Here is a 22,911-nt window from a genome sequence, read left to right as displayed (position 1 = left end):
GATGATCACACCGTGATGACAATGTCAGAGTGATGAAGAGAAGAGACTGATGATGATTGTGAAGAGAGTGAAAGATGATCACCTCAAGTGAAGGAGGTGATCATAAAGATTACCGAGTGGGTGACGATTAGGAAAATGAAAGTGATGACTGATGATAATGATTGCAACCAAAATGATGCTGAGGCTATTTTTAGACCTTCTCAATCAATCAGCATTAAGGACCTGAGGCCCTTTGCCCACGCACTGTGTGTGTGTGTGTGTGTGTGTGTGTGTGTGCGTGCGTGTGTGTGCGTGTGCTGCCACCTGGAGGCGCAGTCTCTTCAGTACAAGCGTTTTTAAAAACAACATTTCAAGTTACGCGATCGTGCTACGCTGTTGGTTTGCACTACAAATATTTGTTCAAATATTGTTCGTGTCGCGTAGCAATCCTTTTAAGTTGGAACATTTTGTGAAATGACAACGTAAAGTGGGCAATTATTTTGATAGTCTAGCGCGGAAGTGGCAGGCCTGACGTCGTGGGCGGGACAAGGCCAGAGGCCAGGAAAACAAAAAAGGAAAAAGAGTCTGCCGCGAGAAAATGTGAGTCACTCGAGAAGCAGAGCAGAGCCAGAAAGGAGGAGAAGAAGCAGGTCTCAAGGGGAAGTCCGGGGGCACAAGTCCACCGCGGGAAGCAAGGGGGGACAAGTCCCGTCGACTTCCCGGTGAGTTTGCCGCAGCTGTTAATCAAGCGCGATCCGGTCAGCAGGTGTGTTGGGGCCACGCCCCGCGGCCACGGTGAGTTCGCGGCCGCTCTCTCCGAGTCCAACTCGGTGCACTCCGCGAGTCTGATCGTACTCGGCGCAGCGTGTGCATCGAGACTCTTGGAATTAAGTGGACGACAGTAGCCGCCGGGTTGACTCGTCCCAAGTCCTAGAATAAGAACGATACGCGTGCAAGTTGAGGCGTCGGTTGTTTTGGAATGAACGGCTTGACTTTACGAAACGGCCAAAGGAGAGATGGCTTCCGTGTGAATGCAGCTTTGGTCGAAGGACGTCCGCCCCGCGGGACGATTGAGTAGCCAGGGGTGTCCAAAGTGGGTCCTCGCGGGCCGCCGTCCCGCCTGTTTTGGAGCTCTCCCGGGAGCCATGCACCTGATTCAAATGACCTGCATTGTTCCGATGCTGCTTCAGAGCTGGCTGAGGAGCCGCTCATCCGAAGCAGGTGTGCTGCAGGCGCGAGAGACGGAAAACGGGCAGGACGGCGGCCCTCCGGGCCCGGAGCCGGACGTGCCCGGAGTAGACGCTCTTCTCGGCAACTCGACCGCTTCCTGCTTTCCCTTCCTTCAACAGCCAATCGGAAGCTATCGACATAAAAACATGTCGAGGCAATTATTCAACAACAGAATGTTGATTTAGGTCATCTGAACATGAAACAATATGATGCTCAAACATCAAATGATGAAATGATAATCATCAATAATAGTCCATAAGCTTACATGTGAATGGGAATACAAACACGTGGTCGCTACGCGTCCGAGTCCCCCGTTGACGCCGATGTGCGTGTTGTTTGTTTGTTTGTTTGTTTGTTTGTTTTTCTTCCTGTCCAGACTTGGGAAACATGCGTAACCTGGAAAGTTGGGCCTAAGCACCAGAGACGCGTGAGACAGGAATGCCATAGAGACGCATCGGGAAAGAAAATCCATGACAACAACCGTCATTCGTGACGATGTAACGAGCGCGTCCAAACTCTGAGCTCCCGTCGGCATCCCCGAATGCTCATTGCAGGGGAAGCCAAAGTCCGCTGCCATCGGCCCTTTTTCAATGAGATGAAAATGATTCAAATCGTGCCGGTGCTCGGCCGTCGGCGTAGTGTAGTACGGGTGCCCGCCCAGACCATCGCCCTCCTGATCGCCTAGAGCCCCATCTAACTCCCCCTTGTGCGGACCTACATATTCCTGCTCATCTGAACTTCAGTGAGACTCCTCCACCTGCCCACCTGGACGCTCTTCTCAATACTACCTCTGCTCAGCGTGAGCCCCGGTTTCCTGCACACCTGGACCCTCATCCAGCTACTCTTCCCGCTGACATGGATCCCCTTCCACCTCAGACTTCAACCTTGGCTCACCTTGACCCCCATCAGACTCCTGCTCACCTTGAACCCCAACTTCCCGCTCAACTTGACTCCCATCCTCGTCCTCTCCCTGTGCGCCAGGACACCCATCTGGCTCCTCTTCTTGCTCACTTGGACCCTCCTCAGACTCCTACTCCTACTAACCCGGACCCCCATCCGACTTCTACCTCTGCTCACCTTGATCCTCATCAGACTCGTATCCCTGCCGCTCACTTGGACTCCCATCAAGCTCATGTTATCCCCGGCCCCTGTGAGACTCCGTCCGCTCACCCAAATCTTCATACGACTCCTCTGAAAGCTCACCTGGACCGCCAGCTCTCTGCTCACCAAAACCAGTGTCAGGCTCCTCCACCGGCTTACTTGGACCCCCATCAGGCTACTCTCACTGCCCAGCTGGTCTGCCATCAGACTACCGCCCCTGTTCGTCTGGACCCCAATCAGATCCTTACTCATGCACACCCGGACTCCCATCAAACCCTTCCGCCCGCTCACCCTGACTCCCATCAGGCTCCTCTTATTGCTCACCTGGATCCCCATCCCACTCCTACCCCTGCTCATTGTGAGCCCCTTCAGTGTTCTCCCCCTGTTCACCCGGAGCCCCATCAAACTCCTCCACCTGCTCACCTTGAGCCACATCAGGCCCCTCCACCTGCTCACCCGGACACCCATCAGCCTCCTCTTACTGCTCAACTGGCCCTCCATCAGATTACCCCCCCAGCTCACCCGAACCCCAATCAGACTGTGACTCTTGCTCGCCTGGACCTCCATCAAGCTGCTCTACCTGCTTACCTTGACCCCCATCAGGCTCCTTCTACTGCTCACCTGGATCCCTGTCTCACTCCTACCCCTGCTCAGCGGTACCCCATCCAGTCTCCTGCCCCTTCTCACCTGGTCCCCCGTCAGACTCCTCCACCTGCTCACCTTGACGCCCGTCAGGCCCCTCCACCTGCTCACCCGGACTCCTATCGGACTCCTCTTCCTGTTCACTTGGACCCCCAAGATGACCCCAACTTTCCGGGTCGCTCAGGTGAACTGTACCCCATCCAGTCTCCGGCCCCTTCTCACCTGGTCCCCCGTCAGACTCCTCCACCCGCTCACCCGCATCCCTATCAGACTCCTCTTCCTGTTCACTGGGACAGCCAGGACACTCCCAACTTTCCGGGTAGTTCCGGCGAGCCCAAACTTTGTGGCTACCTGCTGAAGCAGGGCGGCCCTCTGCGGGGCTGGAAGCGGCGCTGGTTCGTCTACGAGGAGAAGCAGAACCAGATGTTCTACTACCGCACCCCGCAGGATGTGACTCCGCTGGGACGGGTGGACCTCGGCTCCGCCACCTTCACCTATCCGCTCAAGGCCGAGATGGGCACCTTCCACATCGAGACGCCCGAGCGTACCTACACCCTTAAAGTACAACTTTGAGAGAACCCAGACCTGATGCAAACATGCCGCTCCCCTGCTATGAACCCGTGTTCTGCTCCGTCCTCTCTAGGCGGTGACTCAGGATCTGATGCTTTATTGGCTGCAGCAGCTGCAGCTCAATCGCTGGCATCACCGACAGAGCCATCAGACGAGCGCCTGCCCCGATGCCATGGGCAATATCACAGGTGCGTCTGTATCGTGCTGCTTCACCTACTCTTAATCTGTTCCGGCTGCTCTGGTCCCTTTTTCACTGGCCCGATCCTGGTTTCACTGGGCTCAGTCTTTTTCTTTCTTTAGTTTTTTTTTTCTGGTCTGAATCTGTTTACTTCTTCTCCGATATGGGTTTTAACTGGCCCGATATGTGTTTCACTGATCTGAATCTTTTTGGGGGTTTTTTTGGTCTGACACTGGTTTAAATGACCCGAATCTTTTGGAATTGGTTTGATATACAGTAAAATAAAGTGCAATTGTCTGAATACATTCCAGTTTGCCTATCTGATTGAGTTGTCACTGGTCCGAATTGGTTTTAACTGGTCTGGGAGTGGCCTCTCAGAGCATGACTTGTCAGCGATGTCTTCCGGTCATGTGAGCCGTCAAACCAGCCTGTCGACCTGAACATGTCAGCCGCGTTAACAGTGACCTCCTTGCTTTCCGCTGTTTGTGGCGCTGTGAGCAGCAGTGAAGGTCAGCCGGTGTGGAAAAGGAATGTTGAGTAGCAAGGCGAGGTGGGAGGAAGCAGGAAGTGACTTTTTCGGGTGCTTCCTGTTGTTGCTGAGCTCTTCCTGATGAGTGAGCCTTCAATGACATCAGGAGCAGAATTAAACACGTCCCGCCCTGGAACCCGATCAGACCCCTCTCCCTGTTAGAAGTTACAGTTATATATTTATCGGCATCTCGTTAAATAGCTACTTGAGCACGATACTTTGCACAGATCGATCTTTGTTCCCCAGGGTTCAATTTTGGGGCCTCTGCTGTTTTCATCGTATCTGCTCCCCTTGGGTTTCATCGAAAGGAAACACGATATTTCCTTCCACTACGATGCGGATGACTATCAGATCTATGTCCCGCTGCGCAAGAAAGACGCTTTCTCACGGAGGCCACTTTTGCCCTGTCTCGAGGAAAACGAGACCTGGTTGGCACTGAATTTCTTGCTTGGCTCGCGACGAAGGTGGACGCTTTTGCTTTCTGCTCCTGTCCCCCACCCCCACCCCCACCCTTCCCTGCTCGCCACTCAGTCCATGTGCTGTCTTTGTCTGACTTTTCCTAGCCTCCTGTCGTATTTTCATCCTAAAAACAAACATGGAATTGGTTGGCTGGTCTCTCGATGCCATAGACAACATTTTCTCGATGAGAAGAGCAGGCAGTGGGGAGCCTACTTGCCCCTCGGGGACTTTTGCTGCTGGGTACACCCTAGATCCTTGGAGGAAGCGGAGAATGGTCTGCCTGTCAACACTGTCCGTTGAGGATGTGGATGACATCTACATTTTCGGCCTTCCGATAACAGGTATGCTGCTGTTTGGTGTTAGCAGTTTCCTGATCTATCGCAAAATTCAACCGACGGGAGCGGCTCTATTGGAAGTGAAGAGGCTGCCATTCAAAGGATGGCATAACGCGGATGTCCAACACTCAGACTCAGACTGTGCTCAACCACAAACTGTTGCGGTTTTGGAGCGTCTCTGCAAGATGGTCAAGAACTTGGAGAAACTGGAATCCGTGCTCAAATATTGACTGAAATCACAGATTTGGCTGATCGACGCCACTAAAGAGACATAAGCCACGGACTCAAGGCTGTCTTAAATTCTTGGGCAGCCTGCTACCAAAACAACATCTGCTATCTCGACCTTCCCCTGATGAAAGTATGCACGGAAGCTAGTCCCCCACCATCACCCCCTCCCTCATACATTCCCTTGTTTCACCGCCTTCATTGTTATGTCTTGTGACCTGTTGTAACTGTCATATGCTTGTGCAGGAGTTTTTTGCCTCACTCAAATTATCCTCAAAATGAGGGTAGTTTGAGCGTGGGTTTTTTTCTCCCCCTCTCCCTCCCTTGTGGTTTCTTTCTGGCTTTTGGGTTGAGTGAACGCTGGCACGTTTTGGCTGCCGCTGCTCAACCTGTATTGTTTTGTGTTTTTTGTTATTGTAAAGTGTCCTTGGGTGTCTTGAAAGGCGCTTATAAATAAAATGTATTATTATTATTATTATTATTTCTTGAATTTCATTGAAAAGAAAAACAGGAGTGATGGCGTTTGGTCCCAGTGGCGGTTGTACATCCCATCCTGCGGACTTAGGCCACCTGGCTCCTTATCGCCTTAGCAGCGTCGAACTTGGGTCTGAAACTGGACAGCGGTTTGAAATTGGAGCTGCAAATTGGTGCCGTTGTCAATCCAGCTTCTTTCATCTGAGGCAGCTGGCTCACGTCAAGCCTTTCCTTTTTAATTTTTTTTTTTTACGAGCACTTGGAGATACGGTCAGTCATGCCTTCGTCACATTCCGGCTGGATTGCCGTCACACACTTTACTTGGGAGACAGCCAATCCTCCACGAAGTGCCTCCAGTTGGTCCAGAAAGCTGCCGCTCGCCTCTTTACCGGTACTCGTACGAGGGAGCGCTTAACCCCTACTCTGGCATCCCTTCACTGGTTCTTTTGAAGATCCTCTGGGCTCATCTGCCCCTGCCCGGTGCCTCGGGTCTGCGGACACCATTAGAGGTAGCGAGAACTAAGCGGAGACTCGGAGGGGATCGAGCCTTTCCCTCTCTTTGAAATGATCTCCCGCTGCACGTTCGGCCAGCCCCTTCGCTGCCCATCCTTAAAACTTGTCCTGAAACCCATTTTTTGTTCTTTGGCTCTTGACTCCGCATGGGACTTGATTTTAGCTTGACCGTTTTTGTGGTTTCTACTGTCCTTGTCATGAATGGATTGTTTTATTGCTCCATGCATACAGCACTTTGCAGACAGCGGCGGTTGTTTTAAAGCGCTCTCGAAATGCAGTTGAGTTGACTTGAATGTGTATGCGTACGTTGGTGTGTCTTGCCCTTGCATCACCTGACTCATTCATCAGGAATTCTGCTCCTGTCGTAACTTGTGCAAGCGTAGACGAGGTTCGCCATCCTGTCTGACACATGTCTGACTTCTGAAAGTCACTGCCCGTTTAAGGAACGTTTGGATTTGGTCTTCGTGTTCTCTCCATGCTTGCCTGGCTTTTATCGGGGTTCTGCGGCTTGCTCCCGCATTCCAGAAACACGTTGGCATGTTGGCTTTGTCGAAGACATTCGGGTTTGGCATTTGGTCGATCATGGAAACATCTCCATGTCGGCGACACAATGAATGTGCTGAACGGCGCTGTGTGTGTGTGATTGTGTGTGTGTGTGTGTGTGTGTGTGTGCGCGTAAGCGTTGTGAATGCATCACGAGTGCAGCGTGTTGCTTGCAGCAAGCGTGTGACGCGCACGTTCAACTGCCGACTCTGAGCGTGCTTCAAGCTGTCTCGTGACTGCCCCGTTGGAGTTCACTGTAAAACGAAGCCTCCTGTTCTCTTGAAATTTATTCTTTTTCCCATAGTCGCCCAGCCTGAGTGTCAATGTGAGTACAAATGCACATTTGCCCGTACTGTATTTGCCATCGACTGCTGACGAGCCCTCGGTTTGTGAGCAGCCGCCGGCGTGCTCTGCATTTCGCCCATGGCCAGCTGGGATCGATAGGGGTCAAGTCGAGAATACGGAGGGAGGGAGGCTGAGGAGCGTTAGCGGTACCCCCTGTTGACTGGCATGAAAGTCCAAGTGAGCAATCGCGCTGCTTGTGCTCGCTCTGGCCGCAGAGAACTTCCTGCCGCTGTTGAGGAGTCCCGTGGGGCTGGTGGGGCAGGAGGCCGGCAAGGAGGCACCTCGCAGGACGCCGCTCGCCGACGTGTCCATCAAACATCCTTTCATCCAAATCCAGTGAGCCCGTTTTGCCTCGGAGACAAACGAGGAGCGCCTTTCCCAGCAACTCTTTGTGTCCCGTGACAGGAACGCGGTCCACAGTCTTCGAAAGAGGTCGTCTCAAGAGTGGACGCAAAGCGTCTTCTCCGCGCAAGGTCCGGCCGGAGTCCGCCAAGCGGAGGCCACCGCCGACGGCACCGGTACCGAACGTTGCGCCCGCACCGCGGTTCCGACGCGTAGCCTCGGACACGGTGCCGAGCGCGCGCCGGCCCGCCGGTCCTCAGCTGACATGTTCTCATCCTCCGCATTAGTTCTCATCTCAGTCGAGAAGGTCTTCAACGATTGACCAATCTTTCTTTCAGCTTCCGCGGCGACGCCTCCCGCCGAGGCGGTCGGACGGACGGCGTGGGGCGAAGCGACCGGAGCGCTGCTGGACGCCGCGCGGAGGAAGAAGAATAGGAGCTCCTCCACCAGGCCGGCGGCCATGTCCTCCGAGGCCGCGTCCCGCTGGAGGCGGGACAAGGAGATGCTGACGGAGGAGGTCAAAGCTCAGAAGGTCAGGACACTCCCACTCACGGGCACGCACGGGCAAAAATTGCCGGCACCCCTCTGGCCACCAAAGAAAATGGCCACAGCGGTCAGAGAAATAACTGAGCCGAGGTCATCATCGATGGACGTTGCTGTTGAATGATGACGAGTGATTCGAGAGGAGGGAATGAGGGAATCATGACTCATTCCCTCATTCCCTCCTCTCGGATCACCAGGAAAGGCTTCTTTAGCGGAGGAACGAGCGTATCCGGGCGCTCGAGAGGAAAGTCCGCGGGCAGCGAACCGGCGCATCGTTGCGGTTCGGCGTGGGCGGATGCAAACTCGCGACCGTGCGGACCCAAACGTGTGTTGCGCCCCTCCGCAGGAGCTGGTGTGGCTCTTCCACAAAACCCTGGAGGCGGTCCAGCGGGAAAAGCGAACGTGCGCCGACTTTGTGGCGGCCGAGAGCGAACGGGAGCGGCTGGAACTGCTGCGGCACCGCGAGCGCCAGGCGGCCGACCTGCTTGGACGGGCGGAGCGAGCGGAGGCGGCGGCGGAGGAGGCCAAGCGCGATCTGGACCGGAGGGACCTGCAGATGGCGCAACTGCGGGACGAGATCAGGATGCTCACCGAGAAGAACCAAGCCAAGCGGGAGGTCAGCTTCATATCTCGTACACGAGGACCACTCTGGTAGTCCGTGTCACGCGGTGCCTGTTTTCCAGCTTCCTGTGTCCAACTTCCTCTGTCATAATTCCTGTCTTCACTTTCCTTCCTGTTGTTGGTTTGATCTGCTTTTTTTTTTTAAACCTAAGGGGCAAACCCCTTTCAGATTGGTCACGAGGTTGTGACCGGTCCACGTCTCGCGCCCGCTCAGGTGATCATCAAGCTGTCGGATCACGTGGCTGCCTGCGTGTCCGAGCCAGCGAGGTCCACCTCGTCCACTTGTGCTCCAGACTCGCTCAGACAACTGCAGCAGTGCGTGGAGGACCTGAAGGTGAGGAAAATGTCCCCCAGAGAGCGGCGGCCCGTCGGGCCGGTCGCTAATGAAGGCGCGCTGGTTTGCGTCTCCTTCAGGATGACATCGAGGCCTACAAGACGCAGAACCGCTTTCTGAACTCTGAGATCTTCCAGCTCACCAAACTGTGGAGGAAGAGCTCGGAGCAGGAGCGAAGTCTGATGGTCAAGGTGGGTCGTGGTCTTTTGCGTCTCGGGGCGAATCTCAGTTAACCCCCCACCCCACAGTGCGCCTACCTGGAGTCATGGCGCTGTCAGGCTGAGAGTCGCTACCTGGGAGTCCTCAGCAAGCTGCGGGAGAATGCAAGTCTGGATCCGGAGCAGCGGCGGTCGATTCAGCAGATGGTAGAGGAGGCTCTGCAGGGGCAGGCGAAGAACGACACGGCCGCCGCAAACGGCCTTCACGACGAGTACGGCTTCCAGATCGTTCCCGACTACGAGGTGGAAGACGTGAAGCTTCTGGCTAAGATCCAAGCGCTAGAGATCCGCTCGCACAACCTGCTGCGACAGGTCTGACCCCACACGAGCCTCCGGTCTACGAAAGGCCTCGCTGAAACTTCACCCATTCGTGGTTGCAGGGCGGTCGAGAGCTCAACCTCTCGAGTCGCTGGGCCCAGTACCTTGCCGGCAGGTCAGACGACGACTTTTGCCCGTCGCCGGAACTGAAAGCTCTGCTGCGGGCCGGCGTCCCTCCGGAGTACCGGCAGCGCGTCTGGCGCTGCTTGGTCCGGATCAGGACCGGGGCCGCCAGAGAGCGCCAGCCACAGCGATACCAGCAGGTAGGTCCTGCAGATGACTGACCTGTCACTTTCATGGCGGGTCACCCGACAGACTGGTACGGGTTGCGTCGGAGTTAGCTGAAGCGACCGTCGCACTCGGGTCGTGTCTCGCGGCGAGTCCCCGGACAGACCTGTTCGAAGCCGGGCTGACGCGGAGCCTTCCGATACGATGGGAAGGAGACCGAACGACCACACGTAATGTCGATGATCCGCGTCGACGCCTCCGTTGGACCGAGCGGGCCAAATACGGATGGAATTGCATCGGGATCCGCAGGGGCGCCGCGTTCCGTCCGCCTGCCCGAGCGACCGTCGGAATAGCGAAGCTGTGGCCGGTCTGCACGCGCTCGCTTCTGACATCGGCGCCAAGAGACGTCGCCCTCGAAAATGGCTCGCCGGCGATGGGAGAACCCCGTTCAAAACAATCCCAACCGCTGTTCGCAACTGCTGTCCTATGCGGAGGACCGACGGACCGCGTGCCGTTTGCAGCTGCGAATGGACCGTTCCGTCACGTGTCAACGGTTGAGCAGATGTCTTCAGTCGAATGTCAAACAAACGCGTCTTGTCACCCGACAGAGCTGTCGGTCACGGTTCTGTCGGGTGTCGTGGAGTTAGCCGACGGATTGCGTCGCAGTCGTGTCAGATCCGGCGTCTGTCACCGTCACGTCTGACGTGGTGGGCACTCCAGCCACCCACCGAACGGCCCCGTCCCACTTTCGACCCTTGGAGACTGACTGTTTGTGATGAAGGTTAAGGGAGACACAAATAATTGGACTGGACTCGACGTGTCACAGAGCTCCTCGTGGTGGCCCACGAGGCGCTGCTTGGGGATCGGTTGGGGGATCTTCTCCAATGTGACTGACGCCCTGCTCGTGTGTCTCCAGTTGTGTGACAAGAGTCGCGCGTGTGCCCATCCCGCCTCCAGACAGATCCGGTTGGACCTTCACCGCACCCTAACCAGCAACCGCAATTTCTCCTCACCATGGAGCCTCGCCCACCAGCAGCTGGAGCGCATCCTATTGGCCTTCTCCTGGCAGAATCCCTCCGTCGGCTACTGCCAGGGTCTCAACAGGTACGCACCCGCCGTCGATACCTGAGCGCACCTTCCGTGTTTGGCGCCTCGGCGCCTCGACTCGCCAGTCGAACTCCATACTCGATCCCTTTTCACGCAAAGACAAGGGATGCGGCTCCCGGCGACCGTTGTCCTTTTGGATTGATGCGTTGAACGGCTTGTCCTGTTCAATTCTCGTCGACTTTGGCTCTCCCTGCCGACGTGCCGGAGCAGCATTTCTTTTTTTATTCCGATTGAGTCACCACATGTCCAAAGCTCTTTCATGACTCAGATTCTGTTTTGAAGCATCATAATAATCAACCCAGATAGCTTGGAACTCCCCAAACCGGCAAGGCTTTTCAGTGACTTGTCCAAATCCTTTGACTTGAAAACGAAACGCATTTCAATCAGTCTGCGGAAAACGAGTGAGCCGCACCAACAAAGCAAAGCCCTTGTGTCCAAACCCTTTCCAAATTGAATCATCTCTTCAAGGATTTGGAAACTGCATTTCCACGATGGGAGGACGAAGCGTGTGGCTCAAATAAAAAGCGTGCGGTGTAACCCGTGTCCCAGGTTGGCGGCCATCGCTCTTGTGGTCCTCCAGAGCGAAGAGGAGGCCTTTTGGTGCGTGGTGGCCGTGGTGGACGCCATCATGCCTGAGGACTACTACTGCGAGAACCTGCTGGCCGCGCAGGTCCGCAAGCGTCGGGCTCTGGAAAGCGGGCGCCGCCGGCCGCTTGATTCATCGATCGGTGTCCCCCGATGACAGGCGGACCAGCACGTTCTGAAGGACTTCCTGCTGGAGAAGCTTCCTCGGCTGGCGGCGCACTTTGACCTTCACGGAATCGACGTGTCTGTGGTCACCTTCAATTGGTTCCTGGTGGTTTTTGTGGAGAGTCTTCCCAGCGACCTCTTGCTGCCTCTCTGGGACGCCTTTTTGTACGAGGGCACCAAGGTACGCACGCACGCACGCGCAATCAAACGCACACGCACTGACAAGTCATCTCGGTGCTTCAGGTGATGTTCCGGTACGCTTTGGCTCTCTTCAAATACAAAGAAGACGACATCCTGAAGATCCACGACGGCGTGGACATCTACCAATATCTTGGCTTCTTCACCAAGACCGTGACGGACGCCAGGTACCACCCGAAACGCTCGCTCCTGTGGGCTGACGTGATATGAAAGAGCAGCTCGAGCCGAGAGGGCAAACTTTGCGGGGCTCCTCATCAGCTACCGTTTTCCGAAAGCAACCGAGTTCCCGAGGCGGAAATTCATTCATTCATTTTCCAAAGCGCTCGATCCTCACCGGGGTCGGTGCTGGAGTCTATCCCGGGCTATCTTCGGGCAGTAGGCGGGGGGGACGCCCCGAATCGGTTGCCCCAGCCCACTGCAGGGCACAGAGAGACCGACGACCCTCCGCGCCCACACCCGCGACTCGGGACGATTTGGAGTGTCCGATCCACCTGCCGCGCATGTTTTCGGGATGTGGGAGGAAAGCGCAGTACCCGGAGAAAACCCACGCGGGCCCGGGGAGAACATGCAAACTGCACACAGGCAGGCCTGAGCCGCAATTAAAGCCGCTACCTGCGCACCGTGAGGTCCACGTGCTAACCGCCGGGCCGCGAGGCGGAAATGTACGGTGAAAACGGAGCGTCCGCTCGCTTGCCGACTTGCGGGTCTTTTCACTCTTGCGAGAGCGCAACGTTGCCGGAATGGGACGTGCCGTTGCCAGTTGAATTTTCGCGGTCGTCCGGCCGTGGGTGACACGTTTTCACTTGATGTTCTGGCGTCGCTCTGATGGCGTGTGTGCAGGAAGTTGACGGGAATGGCCTTTGTCGACATGAACCCCTTCCCCGGCCGCCTGCTCAAGAACCGGCGGCTGCTTCACCTGGAACGGCTGCGGGGAGAGCTGCGAGAGCTGGAGGAGCAGCAGGAGGCCTTTGCGGCGCTCAGCGCCGACGCCTCGTGGCGCCGCAACCTCCGCCGCCCCCCCGACGACCAAATGGACAACGTGGCCAGCGAGGACGACGAGGAAATGGGCTGAAGTTCGTCGTTGCCGTTTGATCCTGATTTGACACGCCGCCCGCTGCCCGTTGAAGTGTGAAAACGTGGCGTTTTCAAAGGAAAAGTGGCTTTTGTGCGGGAGGGGCGGGGCGCACTTTGAAGAAACTTTGAGCCCCCAACACCAGTTTGACCAAACCATTTTGCAGCCATCACTTCATCAGGGTCATTTATTTCAAAGAATTGGAAGGGTAACATTTGTTCTCCCCCGCCCCGATGAATTTCCGTCCGCGGCAATTCGTCATTATATTACAGTGATTAAAGTAAGAGCAAGACAAGCCATAAGTGATGCTTTTTATTGGACTATTTTTCTACAAAAAAAAAAAAAAAAACGTACATAAGAAAGGATAAAGATCCAAAAGCCTCCAGGAACAGAAAAGTTGTTGAGCGTTGGCTCCAGTCACGTGACTTTCACGACGGCCACGAAGACGACAAATGACGGCGTCCCCGTTTCCCAACCAGGTCGGTTGGAAGGCTTCGGTAGCCGCGTCACATGTCACTCTTCCAAATTCCAAGAAAGGCGATTCGCAGGCCGGGCCCTCGGACGCCTTCGCGCGTTGACCGTGGCCAGTCGGGACGAGCTTCGCGTGGATTTGGACGCCGCGTGCGGTCCGCTCCAACCGTAAGTGACGTCTCGCGGCCCGAAACGGAGCCGGCGCCGCCGGACGCCGAGTGTGCCGTGAGGTGGACGTTTTGCCAATCGGCAACAGGCGGACTTTCTCATGCGCTTGCTGCTCGCTTGTCAACGTATTCGACGATGCTGACGTCTGATTACGAGTGGACTCCGTAGAAGATTCTTGCTTTCGCTGGTCGCGCGATCCGAAGATGAACTTGCTGTTTGTTGGGGGAGGGGGAGTCCGACCACCAGGGAGCGTCGATCGCAGTTGAGCGCCGAAAACACTTGGAGGTTGGAACTATTTTTATTTTTTGTGCTCATCAGGTTTGCATGGAGAGCAGAGTTGGGATCCACCAATCGGAATCAGAGCACCCCGACGACGTCATCTTCAGTGCCATCAGCCAGGTCAAGGTTACAAAGCGTCTTGTGTCCCCCTCCCCCACCAAAGCATCTTTGAAGTGAAGATGAGTCCGTCTCACCCCCCCCCCCAAAATAAATAAAGAAAAGATCAAACCAAGAACAAAGGAGCAGTGCTTCCATATAAAGTGCTTGTTATGTTATCTTATTGTTATTAAAATATCATTTTCCTGGAGTGAAAAGATAGTAAACAAGTTACACGTTGCTAAAAAATATTTGTTTTCTTTCCAGTCCCACTGGCCGCCTTTTCCATTCATCAAGCCAAACTGGTCCCGGGAGCCTGAAAAGGCAAAACGACAGTCTCGTGGTTAAAGGTGAGCACTGCGGCGGATTGCAGGCGAGCTGGCGGCTATGCGGCTCACCGTCGGGCGTCGTGATGGGGATGTGGTGATGGAAAAGCACAAAAGAAACTGATGATGATGATGATGATGAATAGGGATGGGGGAGCGGATTTTCTGATACCAGCCACTGATACTTAAGGCAAAAGGGAGTGCCGGCTTTTGTTTGCCATCTAGCTGCTGCTACACGGCAGCGGTTTCGCTTTGACACAATAGGAATCACCCCGTGCGTCAGAAACAAAGTCATCCAAAATGTTTTGTATCGATTGTACCGGTGGCGGAGGAGTACTCAAGAGGGAATACTCGGACCAGTCTCATTCTGACAACAAAAAAAAAACTGGTATCGGATAACCCCCCCCCCTGATGATGACGACGATGAGGCTGACGATGAGGTAGCTCGCACGTAGCCGTTAGCATGTGCGCTTTCCACATGGGCGCAGTTGGCGGAGAGTGATTAGTGGGCGGAGCCACACGGCACGGGAGGGGCGGAGCCCAGCAGGCGTCCGAGGAGGAAGAGGGTGGAAGCGGGCAAATAGACGCACAAGAAGAGGAAGACGTCGTGGCTGAGGCACAACAGGAAGTCGGCGTGCGGCGTCAGCGTGCAGTCCAGGAAGACGGCCACCAGAAGGTAGTAGACCTGGAACTCCTCCAGCTCCTCCCACTCGGCGCACATACCCGTGCCGGCCCCGCCCGCCGGACCCCCTTCCGCACTCACCATGGGTTTCATCTCCGCCCCCTCCTCTGACGGCGCCTCCTTGACTCGGCCGCGGCCCCGGCCGGCCGCCCGCTCCGAGCGCCGGCTGCGCTCCACCAGCTCCTGCGCGCACCGGTAGACAAGCCACATTGGAAAGCTTCCTCGACGGGAACGGCACCATTTTTTTATTTTGGGGCGGTCATCCAACGCGTTCAAGTTACTTATCCAAGAAGCTGCGCCTGAACAGCGCCTATTTTAAATGGCCAACCGGCTCATCGGCCCGCCCTGTGCCGACGGGAGAGGGAGCAGAGAACACCAACACACAAAGATGATGCAATTGATTGATTGATTGCGATTTGATAATCGCATTTGGTATTTCCTCTGAGTGACATGAAAATCGGTTTGAAGATGTGAAACGCAGCTGAAGTCGGGAGGGGGGCAAATCGATTGTCACCGCGCCGTCATTGGGAAAAAAAGCCTTTTGGGATCCAATACGGTGGTCAAAGCGGGTCGACGGAAAGCCCGCTTGGGTCACGCCCCCCCCCCCAGCCCCCGCTGCGCTTTTCCGCTTGACGCAAGCGTTTTGCGGGGCGCTCACCATGAGAGCCTTGTCCATGAAGAACTCCTTTCCCGGCGTGCCGTCATTGTACTTGGTGTCGATGGCGAAGCAGAGGAAGAGCACGTCCACCACCATCTCGAAGACGGACAGGAAGCAGTGCGCCACCAGGAAGGCGAACAGACAGACCATCACCAGCGGCAGCAGCCACTCGGCGTAATCCCGCCGCGCGTTGAGCAGCACCACGCCGGCGAAGGCCGTGGTGGTGACGATCAGGACCTGCATGGGGAGGAGGGAGGAGGCGGGGCTCAGCTGCGCGGCGGCCGGACGGCCCGCCCCCGCCCCCGCCGGCGTTCACCTTCCCCAGGAAGAGTACAAAGTCCCCCACGGCGTTGACGGTGGCCGCTCGCAGGGCGTTCTCCACCAGCAGGACGAAGGCGTCTCGCGCCGACGCGCAGAAGCCCGTGCCGTTGACCGCCGTGGCCGCGTACGCGTTCTGCCGGCCCACACGCGCGACGTGAGAAGCGCCGGCCCTCGGCATTTCGGACGGCGGGACGAGCGGCCGGCGCGCTCGGCGCCCGTCCACCGAATCGATGAAAGGCGGAGCAAGTCACCTGGTTGAGATAATTGAGGCACTTTTCCAAACACCACAAGCAGCAGATGCACGACTTGAGCGCGCAGCGAGCGCACGCGTTCTCCTGAAACACAAAGCGCGTGCATGCGTGAGCCGAGCTGGCCGGGCTCGAGGACGCCGCCGCCGCTTTACCTTCCCTTTGAGCTGCCTGTGGACGTAGATGAGCAGCAGTCTGGGGATCTTGACCAGCGTGATGATGAAGGAGCCTTTGGCCACCGTGCCCACGTGATACCTCAGCAGCCGCAAGGCGGCGCGCGCGATGGGCCACGCCGGAAGGCGCTTCTTATCCCTGCCAAGGCGCCGTCGCGTCACCAGAGCCGCGGGCAAGGATCGTCGCCGTACGAAGAACGGCCGCAGCGAGGTGCTCAAACGTCTCAAAGAGGAGGCGCGTAACGTTTGAAATGTTTTGACCGAGTTTTCCTCAGCGTTGCCGTCTTTTCTTTGTTTTGACTGGCGAGCGCGGCGTTTCGGACTCGTGAGCGCGCTTCGACGACGCAGACTGACCGGGTGAAGTAGTAGGTGACCACGGCGCCTGCCACCGTCATCTGCTGGCAGGCCAGGATGAACTCGGTGATCCACAGCAGGCCCAGGGCGTGGAACCACGTCAGGTACTCCAGGCGGCCCGTCAGACAGAACTCGGTCAGCCCCGCCTCCTCGTCGCGCACGGCCTCCCCTGCGAGGGCGAAGCGGGCCGGCGGTGATGCAAATGCTTTTCCGACGGCTTCGGGAGGGTTCGGCGCTACTTACCGCTGGTTCCGAGGAAGAGCAGCACGAGGACCCAGTAGAGCCAGAAGAGGAGCAGCGCCAGGAAGGTGACGAAGGGCTGCAGCGCCAGCAGCGGCAGATGGATGAAAACCTTTCCCGCCACGTGGAACAGAGCGATGGCCAGCGCCACGCGCTTCCTCATGAACAGCATCAGCAGCAGCAGGATGGCCTGAGCGCAGCAAATTCTCACCGCGCGCGCTCGAGTGGCGAGGAAGACGCCAGAACAGTTCAAAAAGCCCGCCGACGGTTGCGGCTTCGAGGCCAGCTGCGCTCTGCGGGCAAACGCGACCGCGACCGTTTCCCATGTTTGTCACGCCGGACCCGGCTCACTTTCCGAGATGCCGTTCGTATTCGTACGCTCAAGCCCGGTAGCCGAGCGGGCCCGCGTCTTGAAAAGGCAAAAATGATGCGCGTCAATACTTTGGACTGCTCGCGTCAAGCTGTAGAAAAAAAACCCAAAAAACGGATTGATTGGGTAAATTGGCTTGGACTGAACCAAACCGAATCCAATCGGCTCGTCCTTGAACAAAAAAAAACAAAACAAAACCAAACAGCAAATCTCAAAGCTCAGCTGGTGCAACGTGTTTGTCTTTGCGTCGCGGCTTGTCTGAAAAGGATTTCTTCCTTTCTTTTTTCCGCGCAAACTGTCATGATTGGGTTTGGGACCAACAGGGGGCGCTGTAGGGCTCCCCCTGCAGCCGCACACCTGTTGGTCATTAGGTCATCAGTGCTTTCAAAGGACGCCCAGCCCGAGCGCTCATTGTCGGGTCATTGTTTGCTCTTTGCTGCTGTCGTGTTCCTTTGTCTGCTGTCACGTTTGTTTCGGTCACGGTTCTGTTTTAGCTTCAGTTGCTATCTTTGTTTGCTACTTTGCACTCTGATTGTTTTTGGATTTTGTTTTCTCTGTGTTTTATCGATACACTTCTTCAAGTACACCCCGCTCCTCCCTCCCGCCTGCTTTTTGGGGTCCACCACCACCGCGCAACATGACACAAACAACAAGTTAGGTGAGGCGCTGCGGCTGCACGCCAGCGTTTTTGCGCATCTTTGGGTCGGAAGCCGCGACAACGGCTGGCCCGGTTTTTGGTGCTTCGCTTCACAGTGAACGGGGAGCGCTCTGCCGCCGTCCTCCTTCCAAGGCGGAAACGGAGGCGGCAAAAGGCGCCCGCGATGCCAGCGCAAAGCGACGCGCCCGCAGCGCTCTTCGCTTTGGGAGGCACGAGAAAGCGACGACCGAGGCGGCTCCGTACCGTGAAGACAGAGGCGGCGACGGCGTACACCAGCAGCGTGCGGTCCTCGTCCCGACCCGGCCCGTCCTCGCCGAGACGCTGCTCCACGTAGAACCACCACAGGACGCCGGTCGCCGCTGAAAGCGGACCGCCGTCACGCTCGTGCGGGGAAAACGAGGGCCGAGGAGCTCACCTAGAGAGCCGAGCAGCGCCACCGAGGTGAGGATCCACACCAGGACCGCCGAGATGTAGCGAATGATCACCGTCAGCGCCATCGACAACACTGCCACACAAAGGAGAGAGAGAGAGAGAGAGACGGCGTGATGTGTTGACCGCCTCCTGGCCGCTTTCCCGATTTTGGCCTCGCTTGGCGGAGGCGCGGCCGACGAGTCCAAGGCTCGAATTCCAATCTGAAGTCGGAGGTCGCGGAGAGGCGAGCCGTCGAGCCCGGTGGAGTCGCATCGACAGCGACGACAGACGCTCGAGTTACACGCGCGCCCGCCCACGTGTCGCCAATAAACGAGCCGGTCCAGGAGGAAAGGGGTCAGGGGGCGGAGCGCAATGGCGTTCGGGACCAGTCAAAGACGCGCGAGGCGGCGGGTGAGACGACTGACCGAGCGCGAGGAGGCAAAGTCCCACGATGACTTCTTTGCTGGCCGCCACGCCGGCGATGACCCGATGCAGGAAGGAGTCGTCGCCGATGAAGGTCACCACGGCCTCGGCGAACTTGGAGTAGCAGGAGACGTCGGCCGGCACGCAGCGATTGAAGAGCGGCAGCGGCTTGCTGGGCGGCACCGGCAGTTTGGGACACTTGCTGAAGCGCTCGGGCAGGCCGGGGTACTTGTGAGCCGCCAGCTCGTACGAGCACAACTCGGAACCTGAAAGACACGCGGCTCGTCAGCTTTTGCTCGTCGCCGCCGCGCGTCGTCACGGTTTCCCGCTCCGTGCGTCCCTTCCCGCCGCGCGCCGCGTCATTTCCCGTCTCCACGCGGAGCTCTCCGTCCGCCCGCCCCCGCCGACGGCCCCGAGCGGGAGCGGCCGTTGGATAATTCCGAGGCCGAACCCTGACGCGCGCCGAGTCGGGCGGCTCTGCGGATTGGGTGCTTTGTGAGCGGCGGCCGAGCGGCGGGCCGGCTAAAGCGGCCGTTTTTGCCGGCTCCGAACGGGCCGCCCGGAGAAACCAACTTGGCCCCGGTTCAGCACCAGGGCCGGCGCAGCGCTTCGTCGCCGCTTCACAAGTTCTTAGCAACTTCTTCGGCATGTGTGCGTGCGTGTGCGTGCGGGCTGCTGTCACCGTTCAGCATGGCGAAGGTCATGAGGTCGTGGTACGTGTGAAGGAGGCGCGGAGGGCAGAGGGCCACGCAGAGCGCCACCGACTTCATCTTCCTCTGAACGATGTCAATGTCGCAAGGATCCAAGAAGAAGACGAACCTGAGAGAACACGGCGAGACGTGAGTCGCCACGGCGGCGCCCAACGCCGAGCGAGCGAGCGAGCGCTGACTTCCTGTCGGTGTGGTCCAGGCCGCTGAGCCGGATGCCGTCCAGGGGCGGGTTCCGCCGCCCGCAGGTGTTGCCGTAGCTGTCGTAGCCCGAGACCAGGCGGGCCGCGCCCCCCGATACCACCGTGAAGGCGCACACGCCGCCCTGAGGGACGGGACGCCACACCACAACAATTGCCACGTGCGCCGGGTCAGGGGTGTCAACGTCCTCGGAGGTCAGCTCGGGGGCCTCGGCGTGGACGACCTTATTAATTTTTTTCTTTCTTTATTTGTTTGCTTTCTCGGCGGTTCCGATGAACAACTCCTTTTGCATTGCGGAAATTGAAAACTTTGGAAAAGGGTGTCGCCGCGCCCTCCGGTGGGCCAAATTAGCAACAGCTCTTCCTGTACTTAACGAGGCTAACGGGGAAGGCGCGTCACGTTCGGAGCCCCTCGGGGGCCAGATCTGGCCTCCCGACGGGCCGGCCGTGAAGCGCGGCCCGCACGTTTGACACCCCTGTTCCGGGTTGGCGTGATGCGGTGAGTTTGAGGAAGAAGGTGATGAGGAGCGTTACCATGCCGACGCAGAAGATGATGAAGAGCAGGCACCAGGGCAGGTCAGTGCAGCTTCGCTCTTCCAGTGGTCTCCATTCCCTCTTTGTTCTCTGCAAAACACACACGCGCAGTTAGCAGGCCGAATGACCGTGCGGCTAATCGGATGAAGAGCGAGCGGCCATCAGCGCGATTGTTGGATTATGGGATGGATTCGCTCGACGTCGCGGGCGCCGAGCGAGTACAAGCGAACGGCGCCGCGCCGAACCGGGCCGAGCCGAGCTCACCTCCGCGCTCCCGCAGCATCCCATCTCATCCCCGGTGTGGGGGTGGACGTCCGCGCGACGTGACGGGGCTCCGAGCGAGCGGCGCCGACGGCCGGGGGTGAGCCGGGGGCGGGGTGGGGCGGGGGGCGGGCAGGCAGGCGGCGGCGGAGCGTTAACCGGCCCGCGTGAAAGGTCGAAGCCGGAAGCGGAAGCGAGCGCAGTCCGGGCCGATGGCCGCCGTCCGACGCTGCCTGCCCGATCGTCCAAACGTCAGCAAATCGCTCGCCGCCTCACTTCCTGGCGGGATGTCGGCGCAGCGGCCATTCGTGTCACTGTGCATGCGCGCTCCCGCAACAACAAAACCCGCTCGGGCGCCTGCCGACGCAGTACTCGACGCCGCCGCCGGGGGGCGCCTCGCACGCACCGAGAGGCCCGCCGGACCGGGGAAGGACATCGTTCCGCCCTTTGCTTGAAGACAAAAAGACGTCTTCCGCCCTTCAAAAGACGTCTTCAAAATCGCTTTCCGATCGGAACGACAAAAAGGAAGAAGACTCCGATCTTCTCTCTGCCACTGACTACGGACGTAGGAGGAGGTCACCATGGGAAGGGATATGGGTGACGTCGTCATGTTGTCACGGTTCTGTTTTCGGTCTGGCCAGCAGGTGGCATGAGCGGACTTCTGGTGCACACCTGCTGCCAATCGATGATTATGAGACTCTGTATTTAAGGACTCTTCTGCTGTGCACCTGTTGTCGGAGTATTGCGTTTGCCTTGCTGCTTTGTTGTCAGCAGCTTACTTATGCAGTATACCCGCGTGTCACCCCTCAAGGCGGCTGGATAAACGGAGGAAAAATCTGCGTGACACGTCTCTTGTTTTATTAGAATTGGTAGGCGTCCATATAACACACAGCATATATAGTGGACAAACCGGACGTTGGAATAGATCCTTCAAAGTAAAACAGGAAATAATTGAGAGCATATTTGTCTGTTCACAACATGCTTCCTTGCTAAAAGACCCTTTGGCTATAGACATCGTCGTTTTTCGCTTTCGATATTCTCGGTACTATTTGATCTTGTCAGTATGGTTTTCATTTTGTAATTTGGCTTTTGGCTTGCGTGTGCTTTGTCACATTGTTTTTCGTTGCGTTCTCGGTTTCTATCCTTGCCTTTCCCCAAGCGCCTTTTGTTACTCATTATTGCACGCCCTGGTCCGTTTTGACCTGCGTTTTTTCTTACTCTTTGTCGGTGCGATTTTTGTATTCAAACATTTTTTGCTACGGAGACCTTGTTGACGTCTACACTTTGGGATCCGAACTTAATTCGGCTTGTCCGAAACGTAACGCACGTAGACCGAGTCCACATTGTAGAGGAGGATGTCATCATCATCGCGGATGAATGGCGAGTTTGTTGCACGCGGCTGGATTTTGAGGTGACTTGTGACCGCGAGGCTCGGCGATCGCCTCCGAGGCGGGGAGAAGATCGACATCAACCTCCGCCGCTTGATTTCTACAAATCACCTTCGCATTTGCAAGCGATCCCTTCGCAAATTCCAACGTGCCGATCGCCGGCGAGCTATTTTGGCGACGGGCCCGCCGCAGATGATAACCCGGTTGGTCGAGAGCCGCCGTAGCGCCCGCTTTCCATCTCTCGCCCCTCCAACACACCCGATTCACTCCGTCGTCATTTCAGGCGTCTGCGGAGCTTGCCGATCGTGTGAATCGGGTGTCTTGAAGAAAGCCGGAACCGGAGTTCCCTCGCCCTGATCTCCGAAGCCGGCGCGCTGCGGCTCGTGGCCCTTTTCCCTCAAGAGGGAAACGCTCTCATCGCTCCATCGGACTGTTGACAATTTGGTGTAAAAAAGAGATCAATAAATCAAAGGAAAAGCCTTGTCAATTATGTGAGAAGTCGATTCGAGTCGCGAGTGACTTTTGTCCGAAATGGAAGCAACAAATCGACGGCGTGAGAAGCAGCAGGTTGGTCAGCTTCGGTGCCCGCCCCCGGCCGAATAAAAAAAATGAATCGATCAATAAAGGAAGGTGAAGCGGAAAGTTTCCAAAACCCCAAACGGGAAGCAAAGGCGGAGGTCGAGCGACGCGCTCGTCATCGTGACGCAAGGCCGACAAGTCTGGCTGTATTTGCGAGGTTATTTCTTTCCTCCATTTCAATCTTTCCTACCTTCGACCTGAAGTGAAGTTGCTGCTCCGGACGGCCGACCTCCATCGTGACGAACGCGCCTGGAGACGCTCGGAAGGTCCGCGCGAGACTTTGAAGGACGTCGGAGGGTTCGGAAGGCCTCAAGTCCTCCCGGAAGCTTGGGGGCAGACTTGGAAAGTGACTCGGAACCTCTTACAAAGCTTCCAGGCAAACTCGAAAGGTTTTGGAAGGTCCCGGAAAGGCTCCCGTGGGTCCGGAGGCCGTCAGCGGGTTGTGGTGGTCGGTCGCCAGAGAGCGAGCGATGTGCTGATGCTAACACAGACGGCTTTTGTCCTTTTGTT

At 57.1% G+C, this 22,911-nt stretch overlaps 2 protein-coding genes across 8 annotated transcripts; one reads left to right on the top strand and one right to left on the bottom strand.

Annotated features, from left to right (window-relative positions):
• The first annotated feature begins 527 nt into the window (after positions 1–527).
• On the top strand, positions 528–13,156 carry tbc1d2 (TBC1 domain family, member 2). 2 transcript variants are annotated; one of them, XM_086105591.1, is made up of 16 exons: positions 534–701; positions 1,586–3,513; positions 3,596–3,710; positions 7,339–7,459; positions 7,529–7,641; positions 7,804–7,997; positions 8,355–8,624; positions 8,844–8,963; positions 9,044–9,154; positions 9,212–9,493; positions 9,562–9,762; positions 10,644–10,831; positions 11,384–11,504; positions 11,580–11,765; positions 11,828–11,949; positions 12,623–13,156. In XM_086105591.1, exons 2-16 carry the CDS (start codon positions 2,065–2,067, stop codon positions 12,852–12,854), a joined length of 3,825 nt encoding a protein of 1,274 aa, XP_085961717.1. In that variant the 5' UTR covers positions 534–701; positions 1,586–2,064; the 3' UTR covers positions 12,855–13,156. The 2 variants fall into 2 exon arrangements, with proteins under 2 accessions (XP_085961718.1, XP_085961717.1); XM_086105592.1 differs by lacking the exons at positions 11,828–11,949; positions 12,623–13,156 and having other exon boundaries at positions 528–701; positions 10,685–10,831; positions 11,580–11,727.
• Positions 13,157–14,028: 872 nt separating this feature from the next.
• Positions 14,029–22,865, bottom strand: slc44a1b (solute carrier family 44 member 1b). Of its 6 annotated transcripts, none has more exons than XR_015100242.1 (15): positions 22,592–22,865; positions 20,174–20,263; positions 19,622–19,764; positions 19,415–19,551; positions 18,735–18,998; positions 18,314–18,403; positions 18,142–18,257; positions 16,874–17,060; positions 16,631–16,799; positions 16,259–16,499; positions 16,107–16,190; positions 15,851–15,988; positions 15,535–15,771; positions 14,267–15,059; positions 14,029–14,184 (listed from the first exon to the last, which is right to left on the bottom strand). XR_015100242.1 is itself a non-coding variant. In XM_086105593.1 (15 exons), exons 1-15 carry the CDS (start codon positions 22,634–22,636, stop codon positions 14,161–14,163), a joined length of 2,067 nt encoding a protein of 688 aa, XP_085961719.1. In that variant the 5' UTR covers positions 22,637–22,863; the 3' UTR covers positions 14,029–14,160. The 6 variants fall into 6 exon arrangements, 2 of the variants coding, with proteins under 2 accessions (XP_085961719.1, XP_085961720.1); XR_015100244.1 differs by having other exon boundaries at positions 16,259–16,415; positions 22,592–22,861; XR_015100243.1 differs by lacking the exon at positions 22,592–22,865 and adding an exon at positions 20,438–20,581.
• Between the last annotated feature and the right edge of the window lie 46 nt (positions 22,866–22,911).

Source organism: Hippocampus guttulatus, chromosome 2, assembly GCF_054856545.1.
Source record: "Hippocampus guttulatus isolate MCC_2025c chromosome 2, RoL_Hgut_1.0, whole genome shotgun sequence".
NCBI classification, from domain to species: Eukaryota; Metazoa; Chordata; class Actinopteri; order Syngnathiformes; family Syngnathidae; genus Hippocampus; species Hippocampus guttulatus.
Note: the sequence above shows the minus strand (reverse complement) of the source record. Positions and strands in the feature narration are given on the sequence as shown.

Excerpts from the sequence above, each read along its gene's own strand:
- slc44a1b (XM_086105593.1), bottom strand. The coding sequence starts at position 22,636 with ATGGAGGTCGGCCGTCCGGAGCAGCAACTTCACTTCAGGTCGAAG. Across the intron at positions 20,264-22,591 it reads AACTTCACTTCAGGTCGAAG|AGAACAAAGAGGGAATGGAG; the intron begins GTAGGAAAGATT and ends TGTGTTTTGCAG. Across the intron at positions 16,800-16,873 it reads GCTCTTCCTCGGAACCAGCG|GGGAGGCCGTGCGCGACGAG; the intron begins GTAAGTAGCGCC and ends TCGCCCTCGCAG.
- tbc1d2 (XM_086105591.1), top strand. The coding sequence starts at position 2,065 with ATGGATCCCCTTCCACCTCAGACTTCAACCTTGGCTCACCTTGACCCC. Across the intron at positions 7,998-8,354 it reads AGGAGGTCAAAGCTCAGAAG|GAGCTGGTGTGGCTCTTCCA; the intron begins GTCAGGACACTC and ends GCCCCTCCGCAG. Across the intron at positions 9,155-9,211 it reads AGCGAAGTCTGATGGTCAAG|TGCGCCTACCTGGAGTCATG; the intron begins GTGGGTCGTGGT and ends CCCACCCCACAG.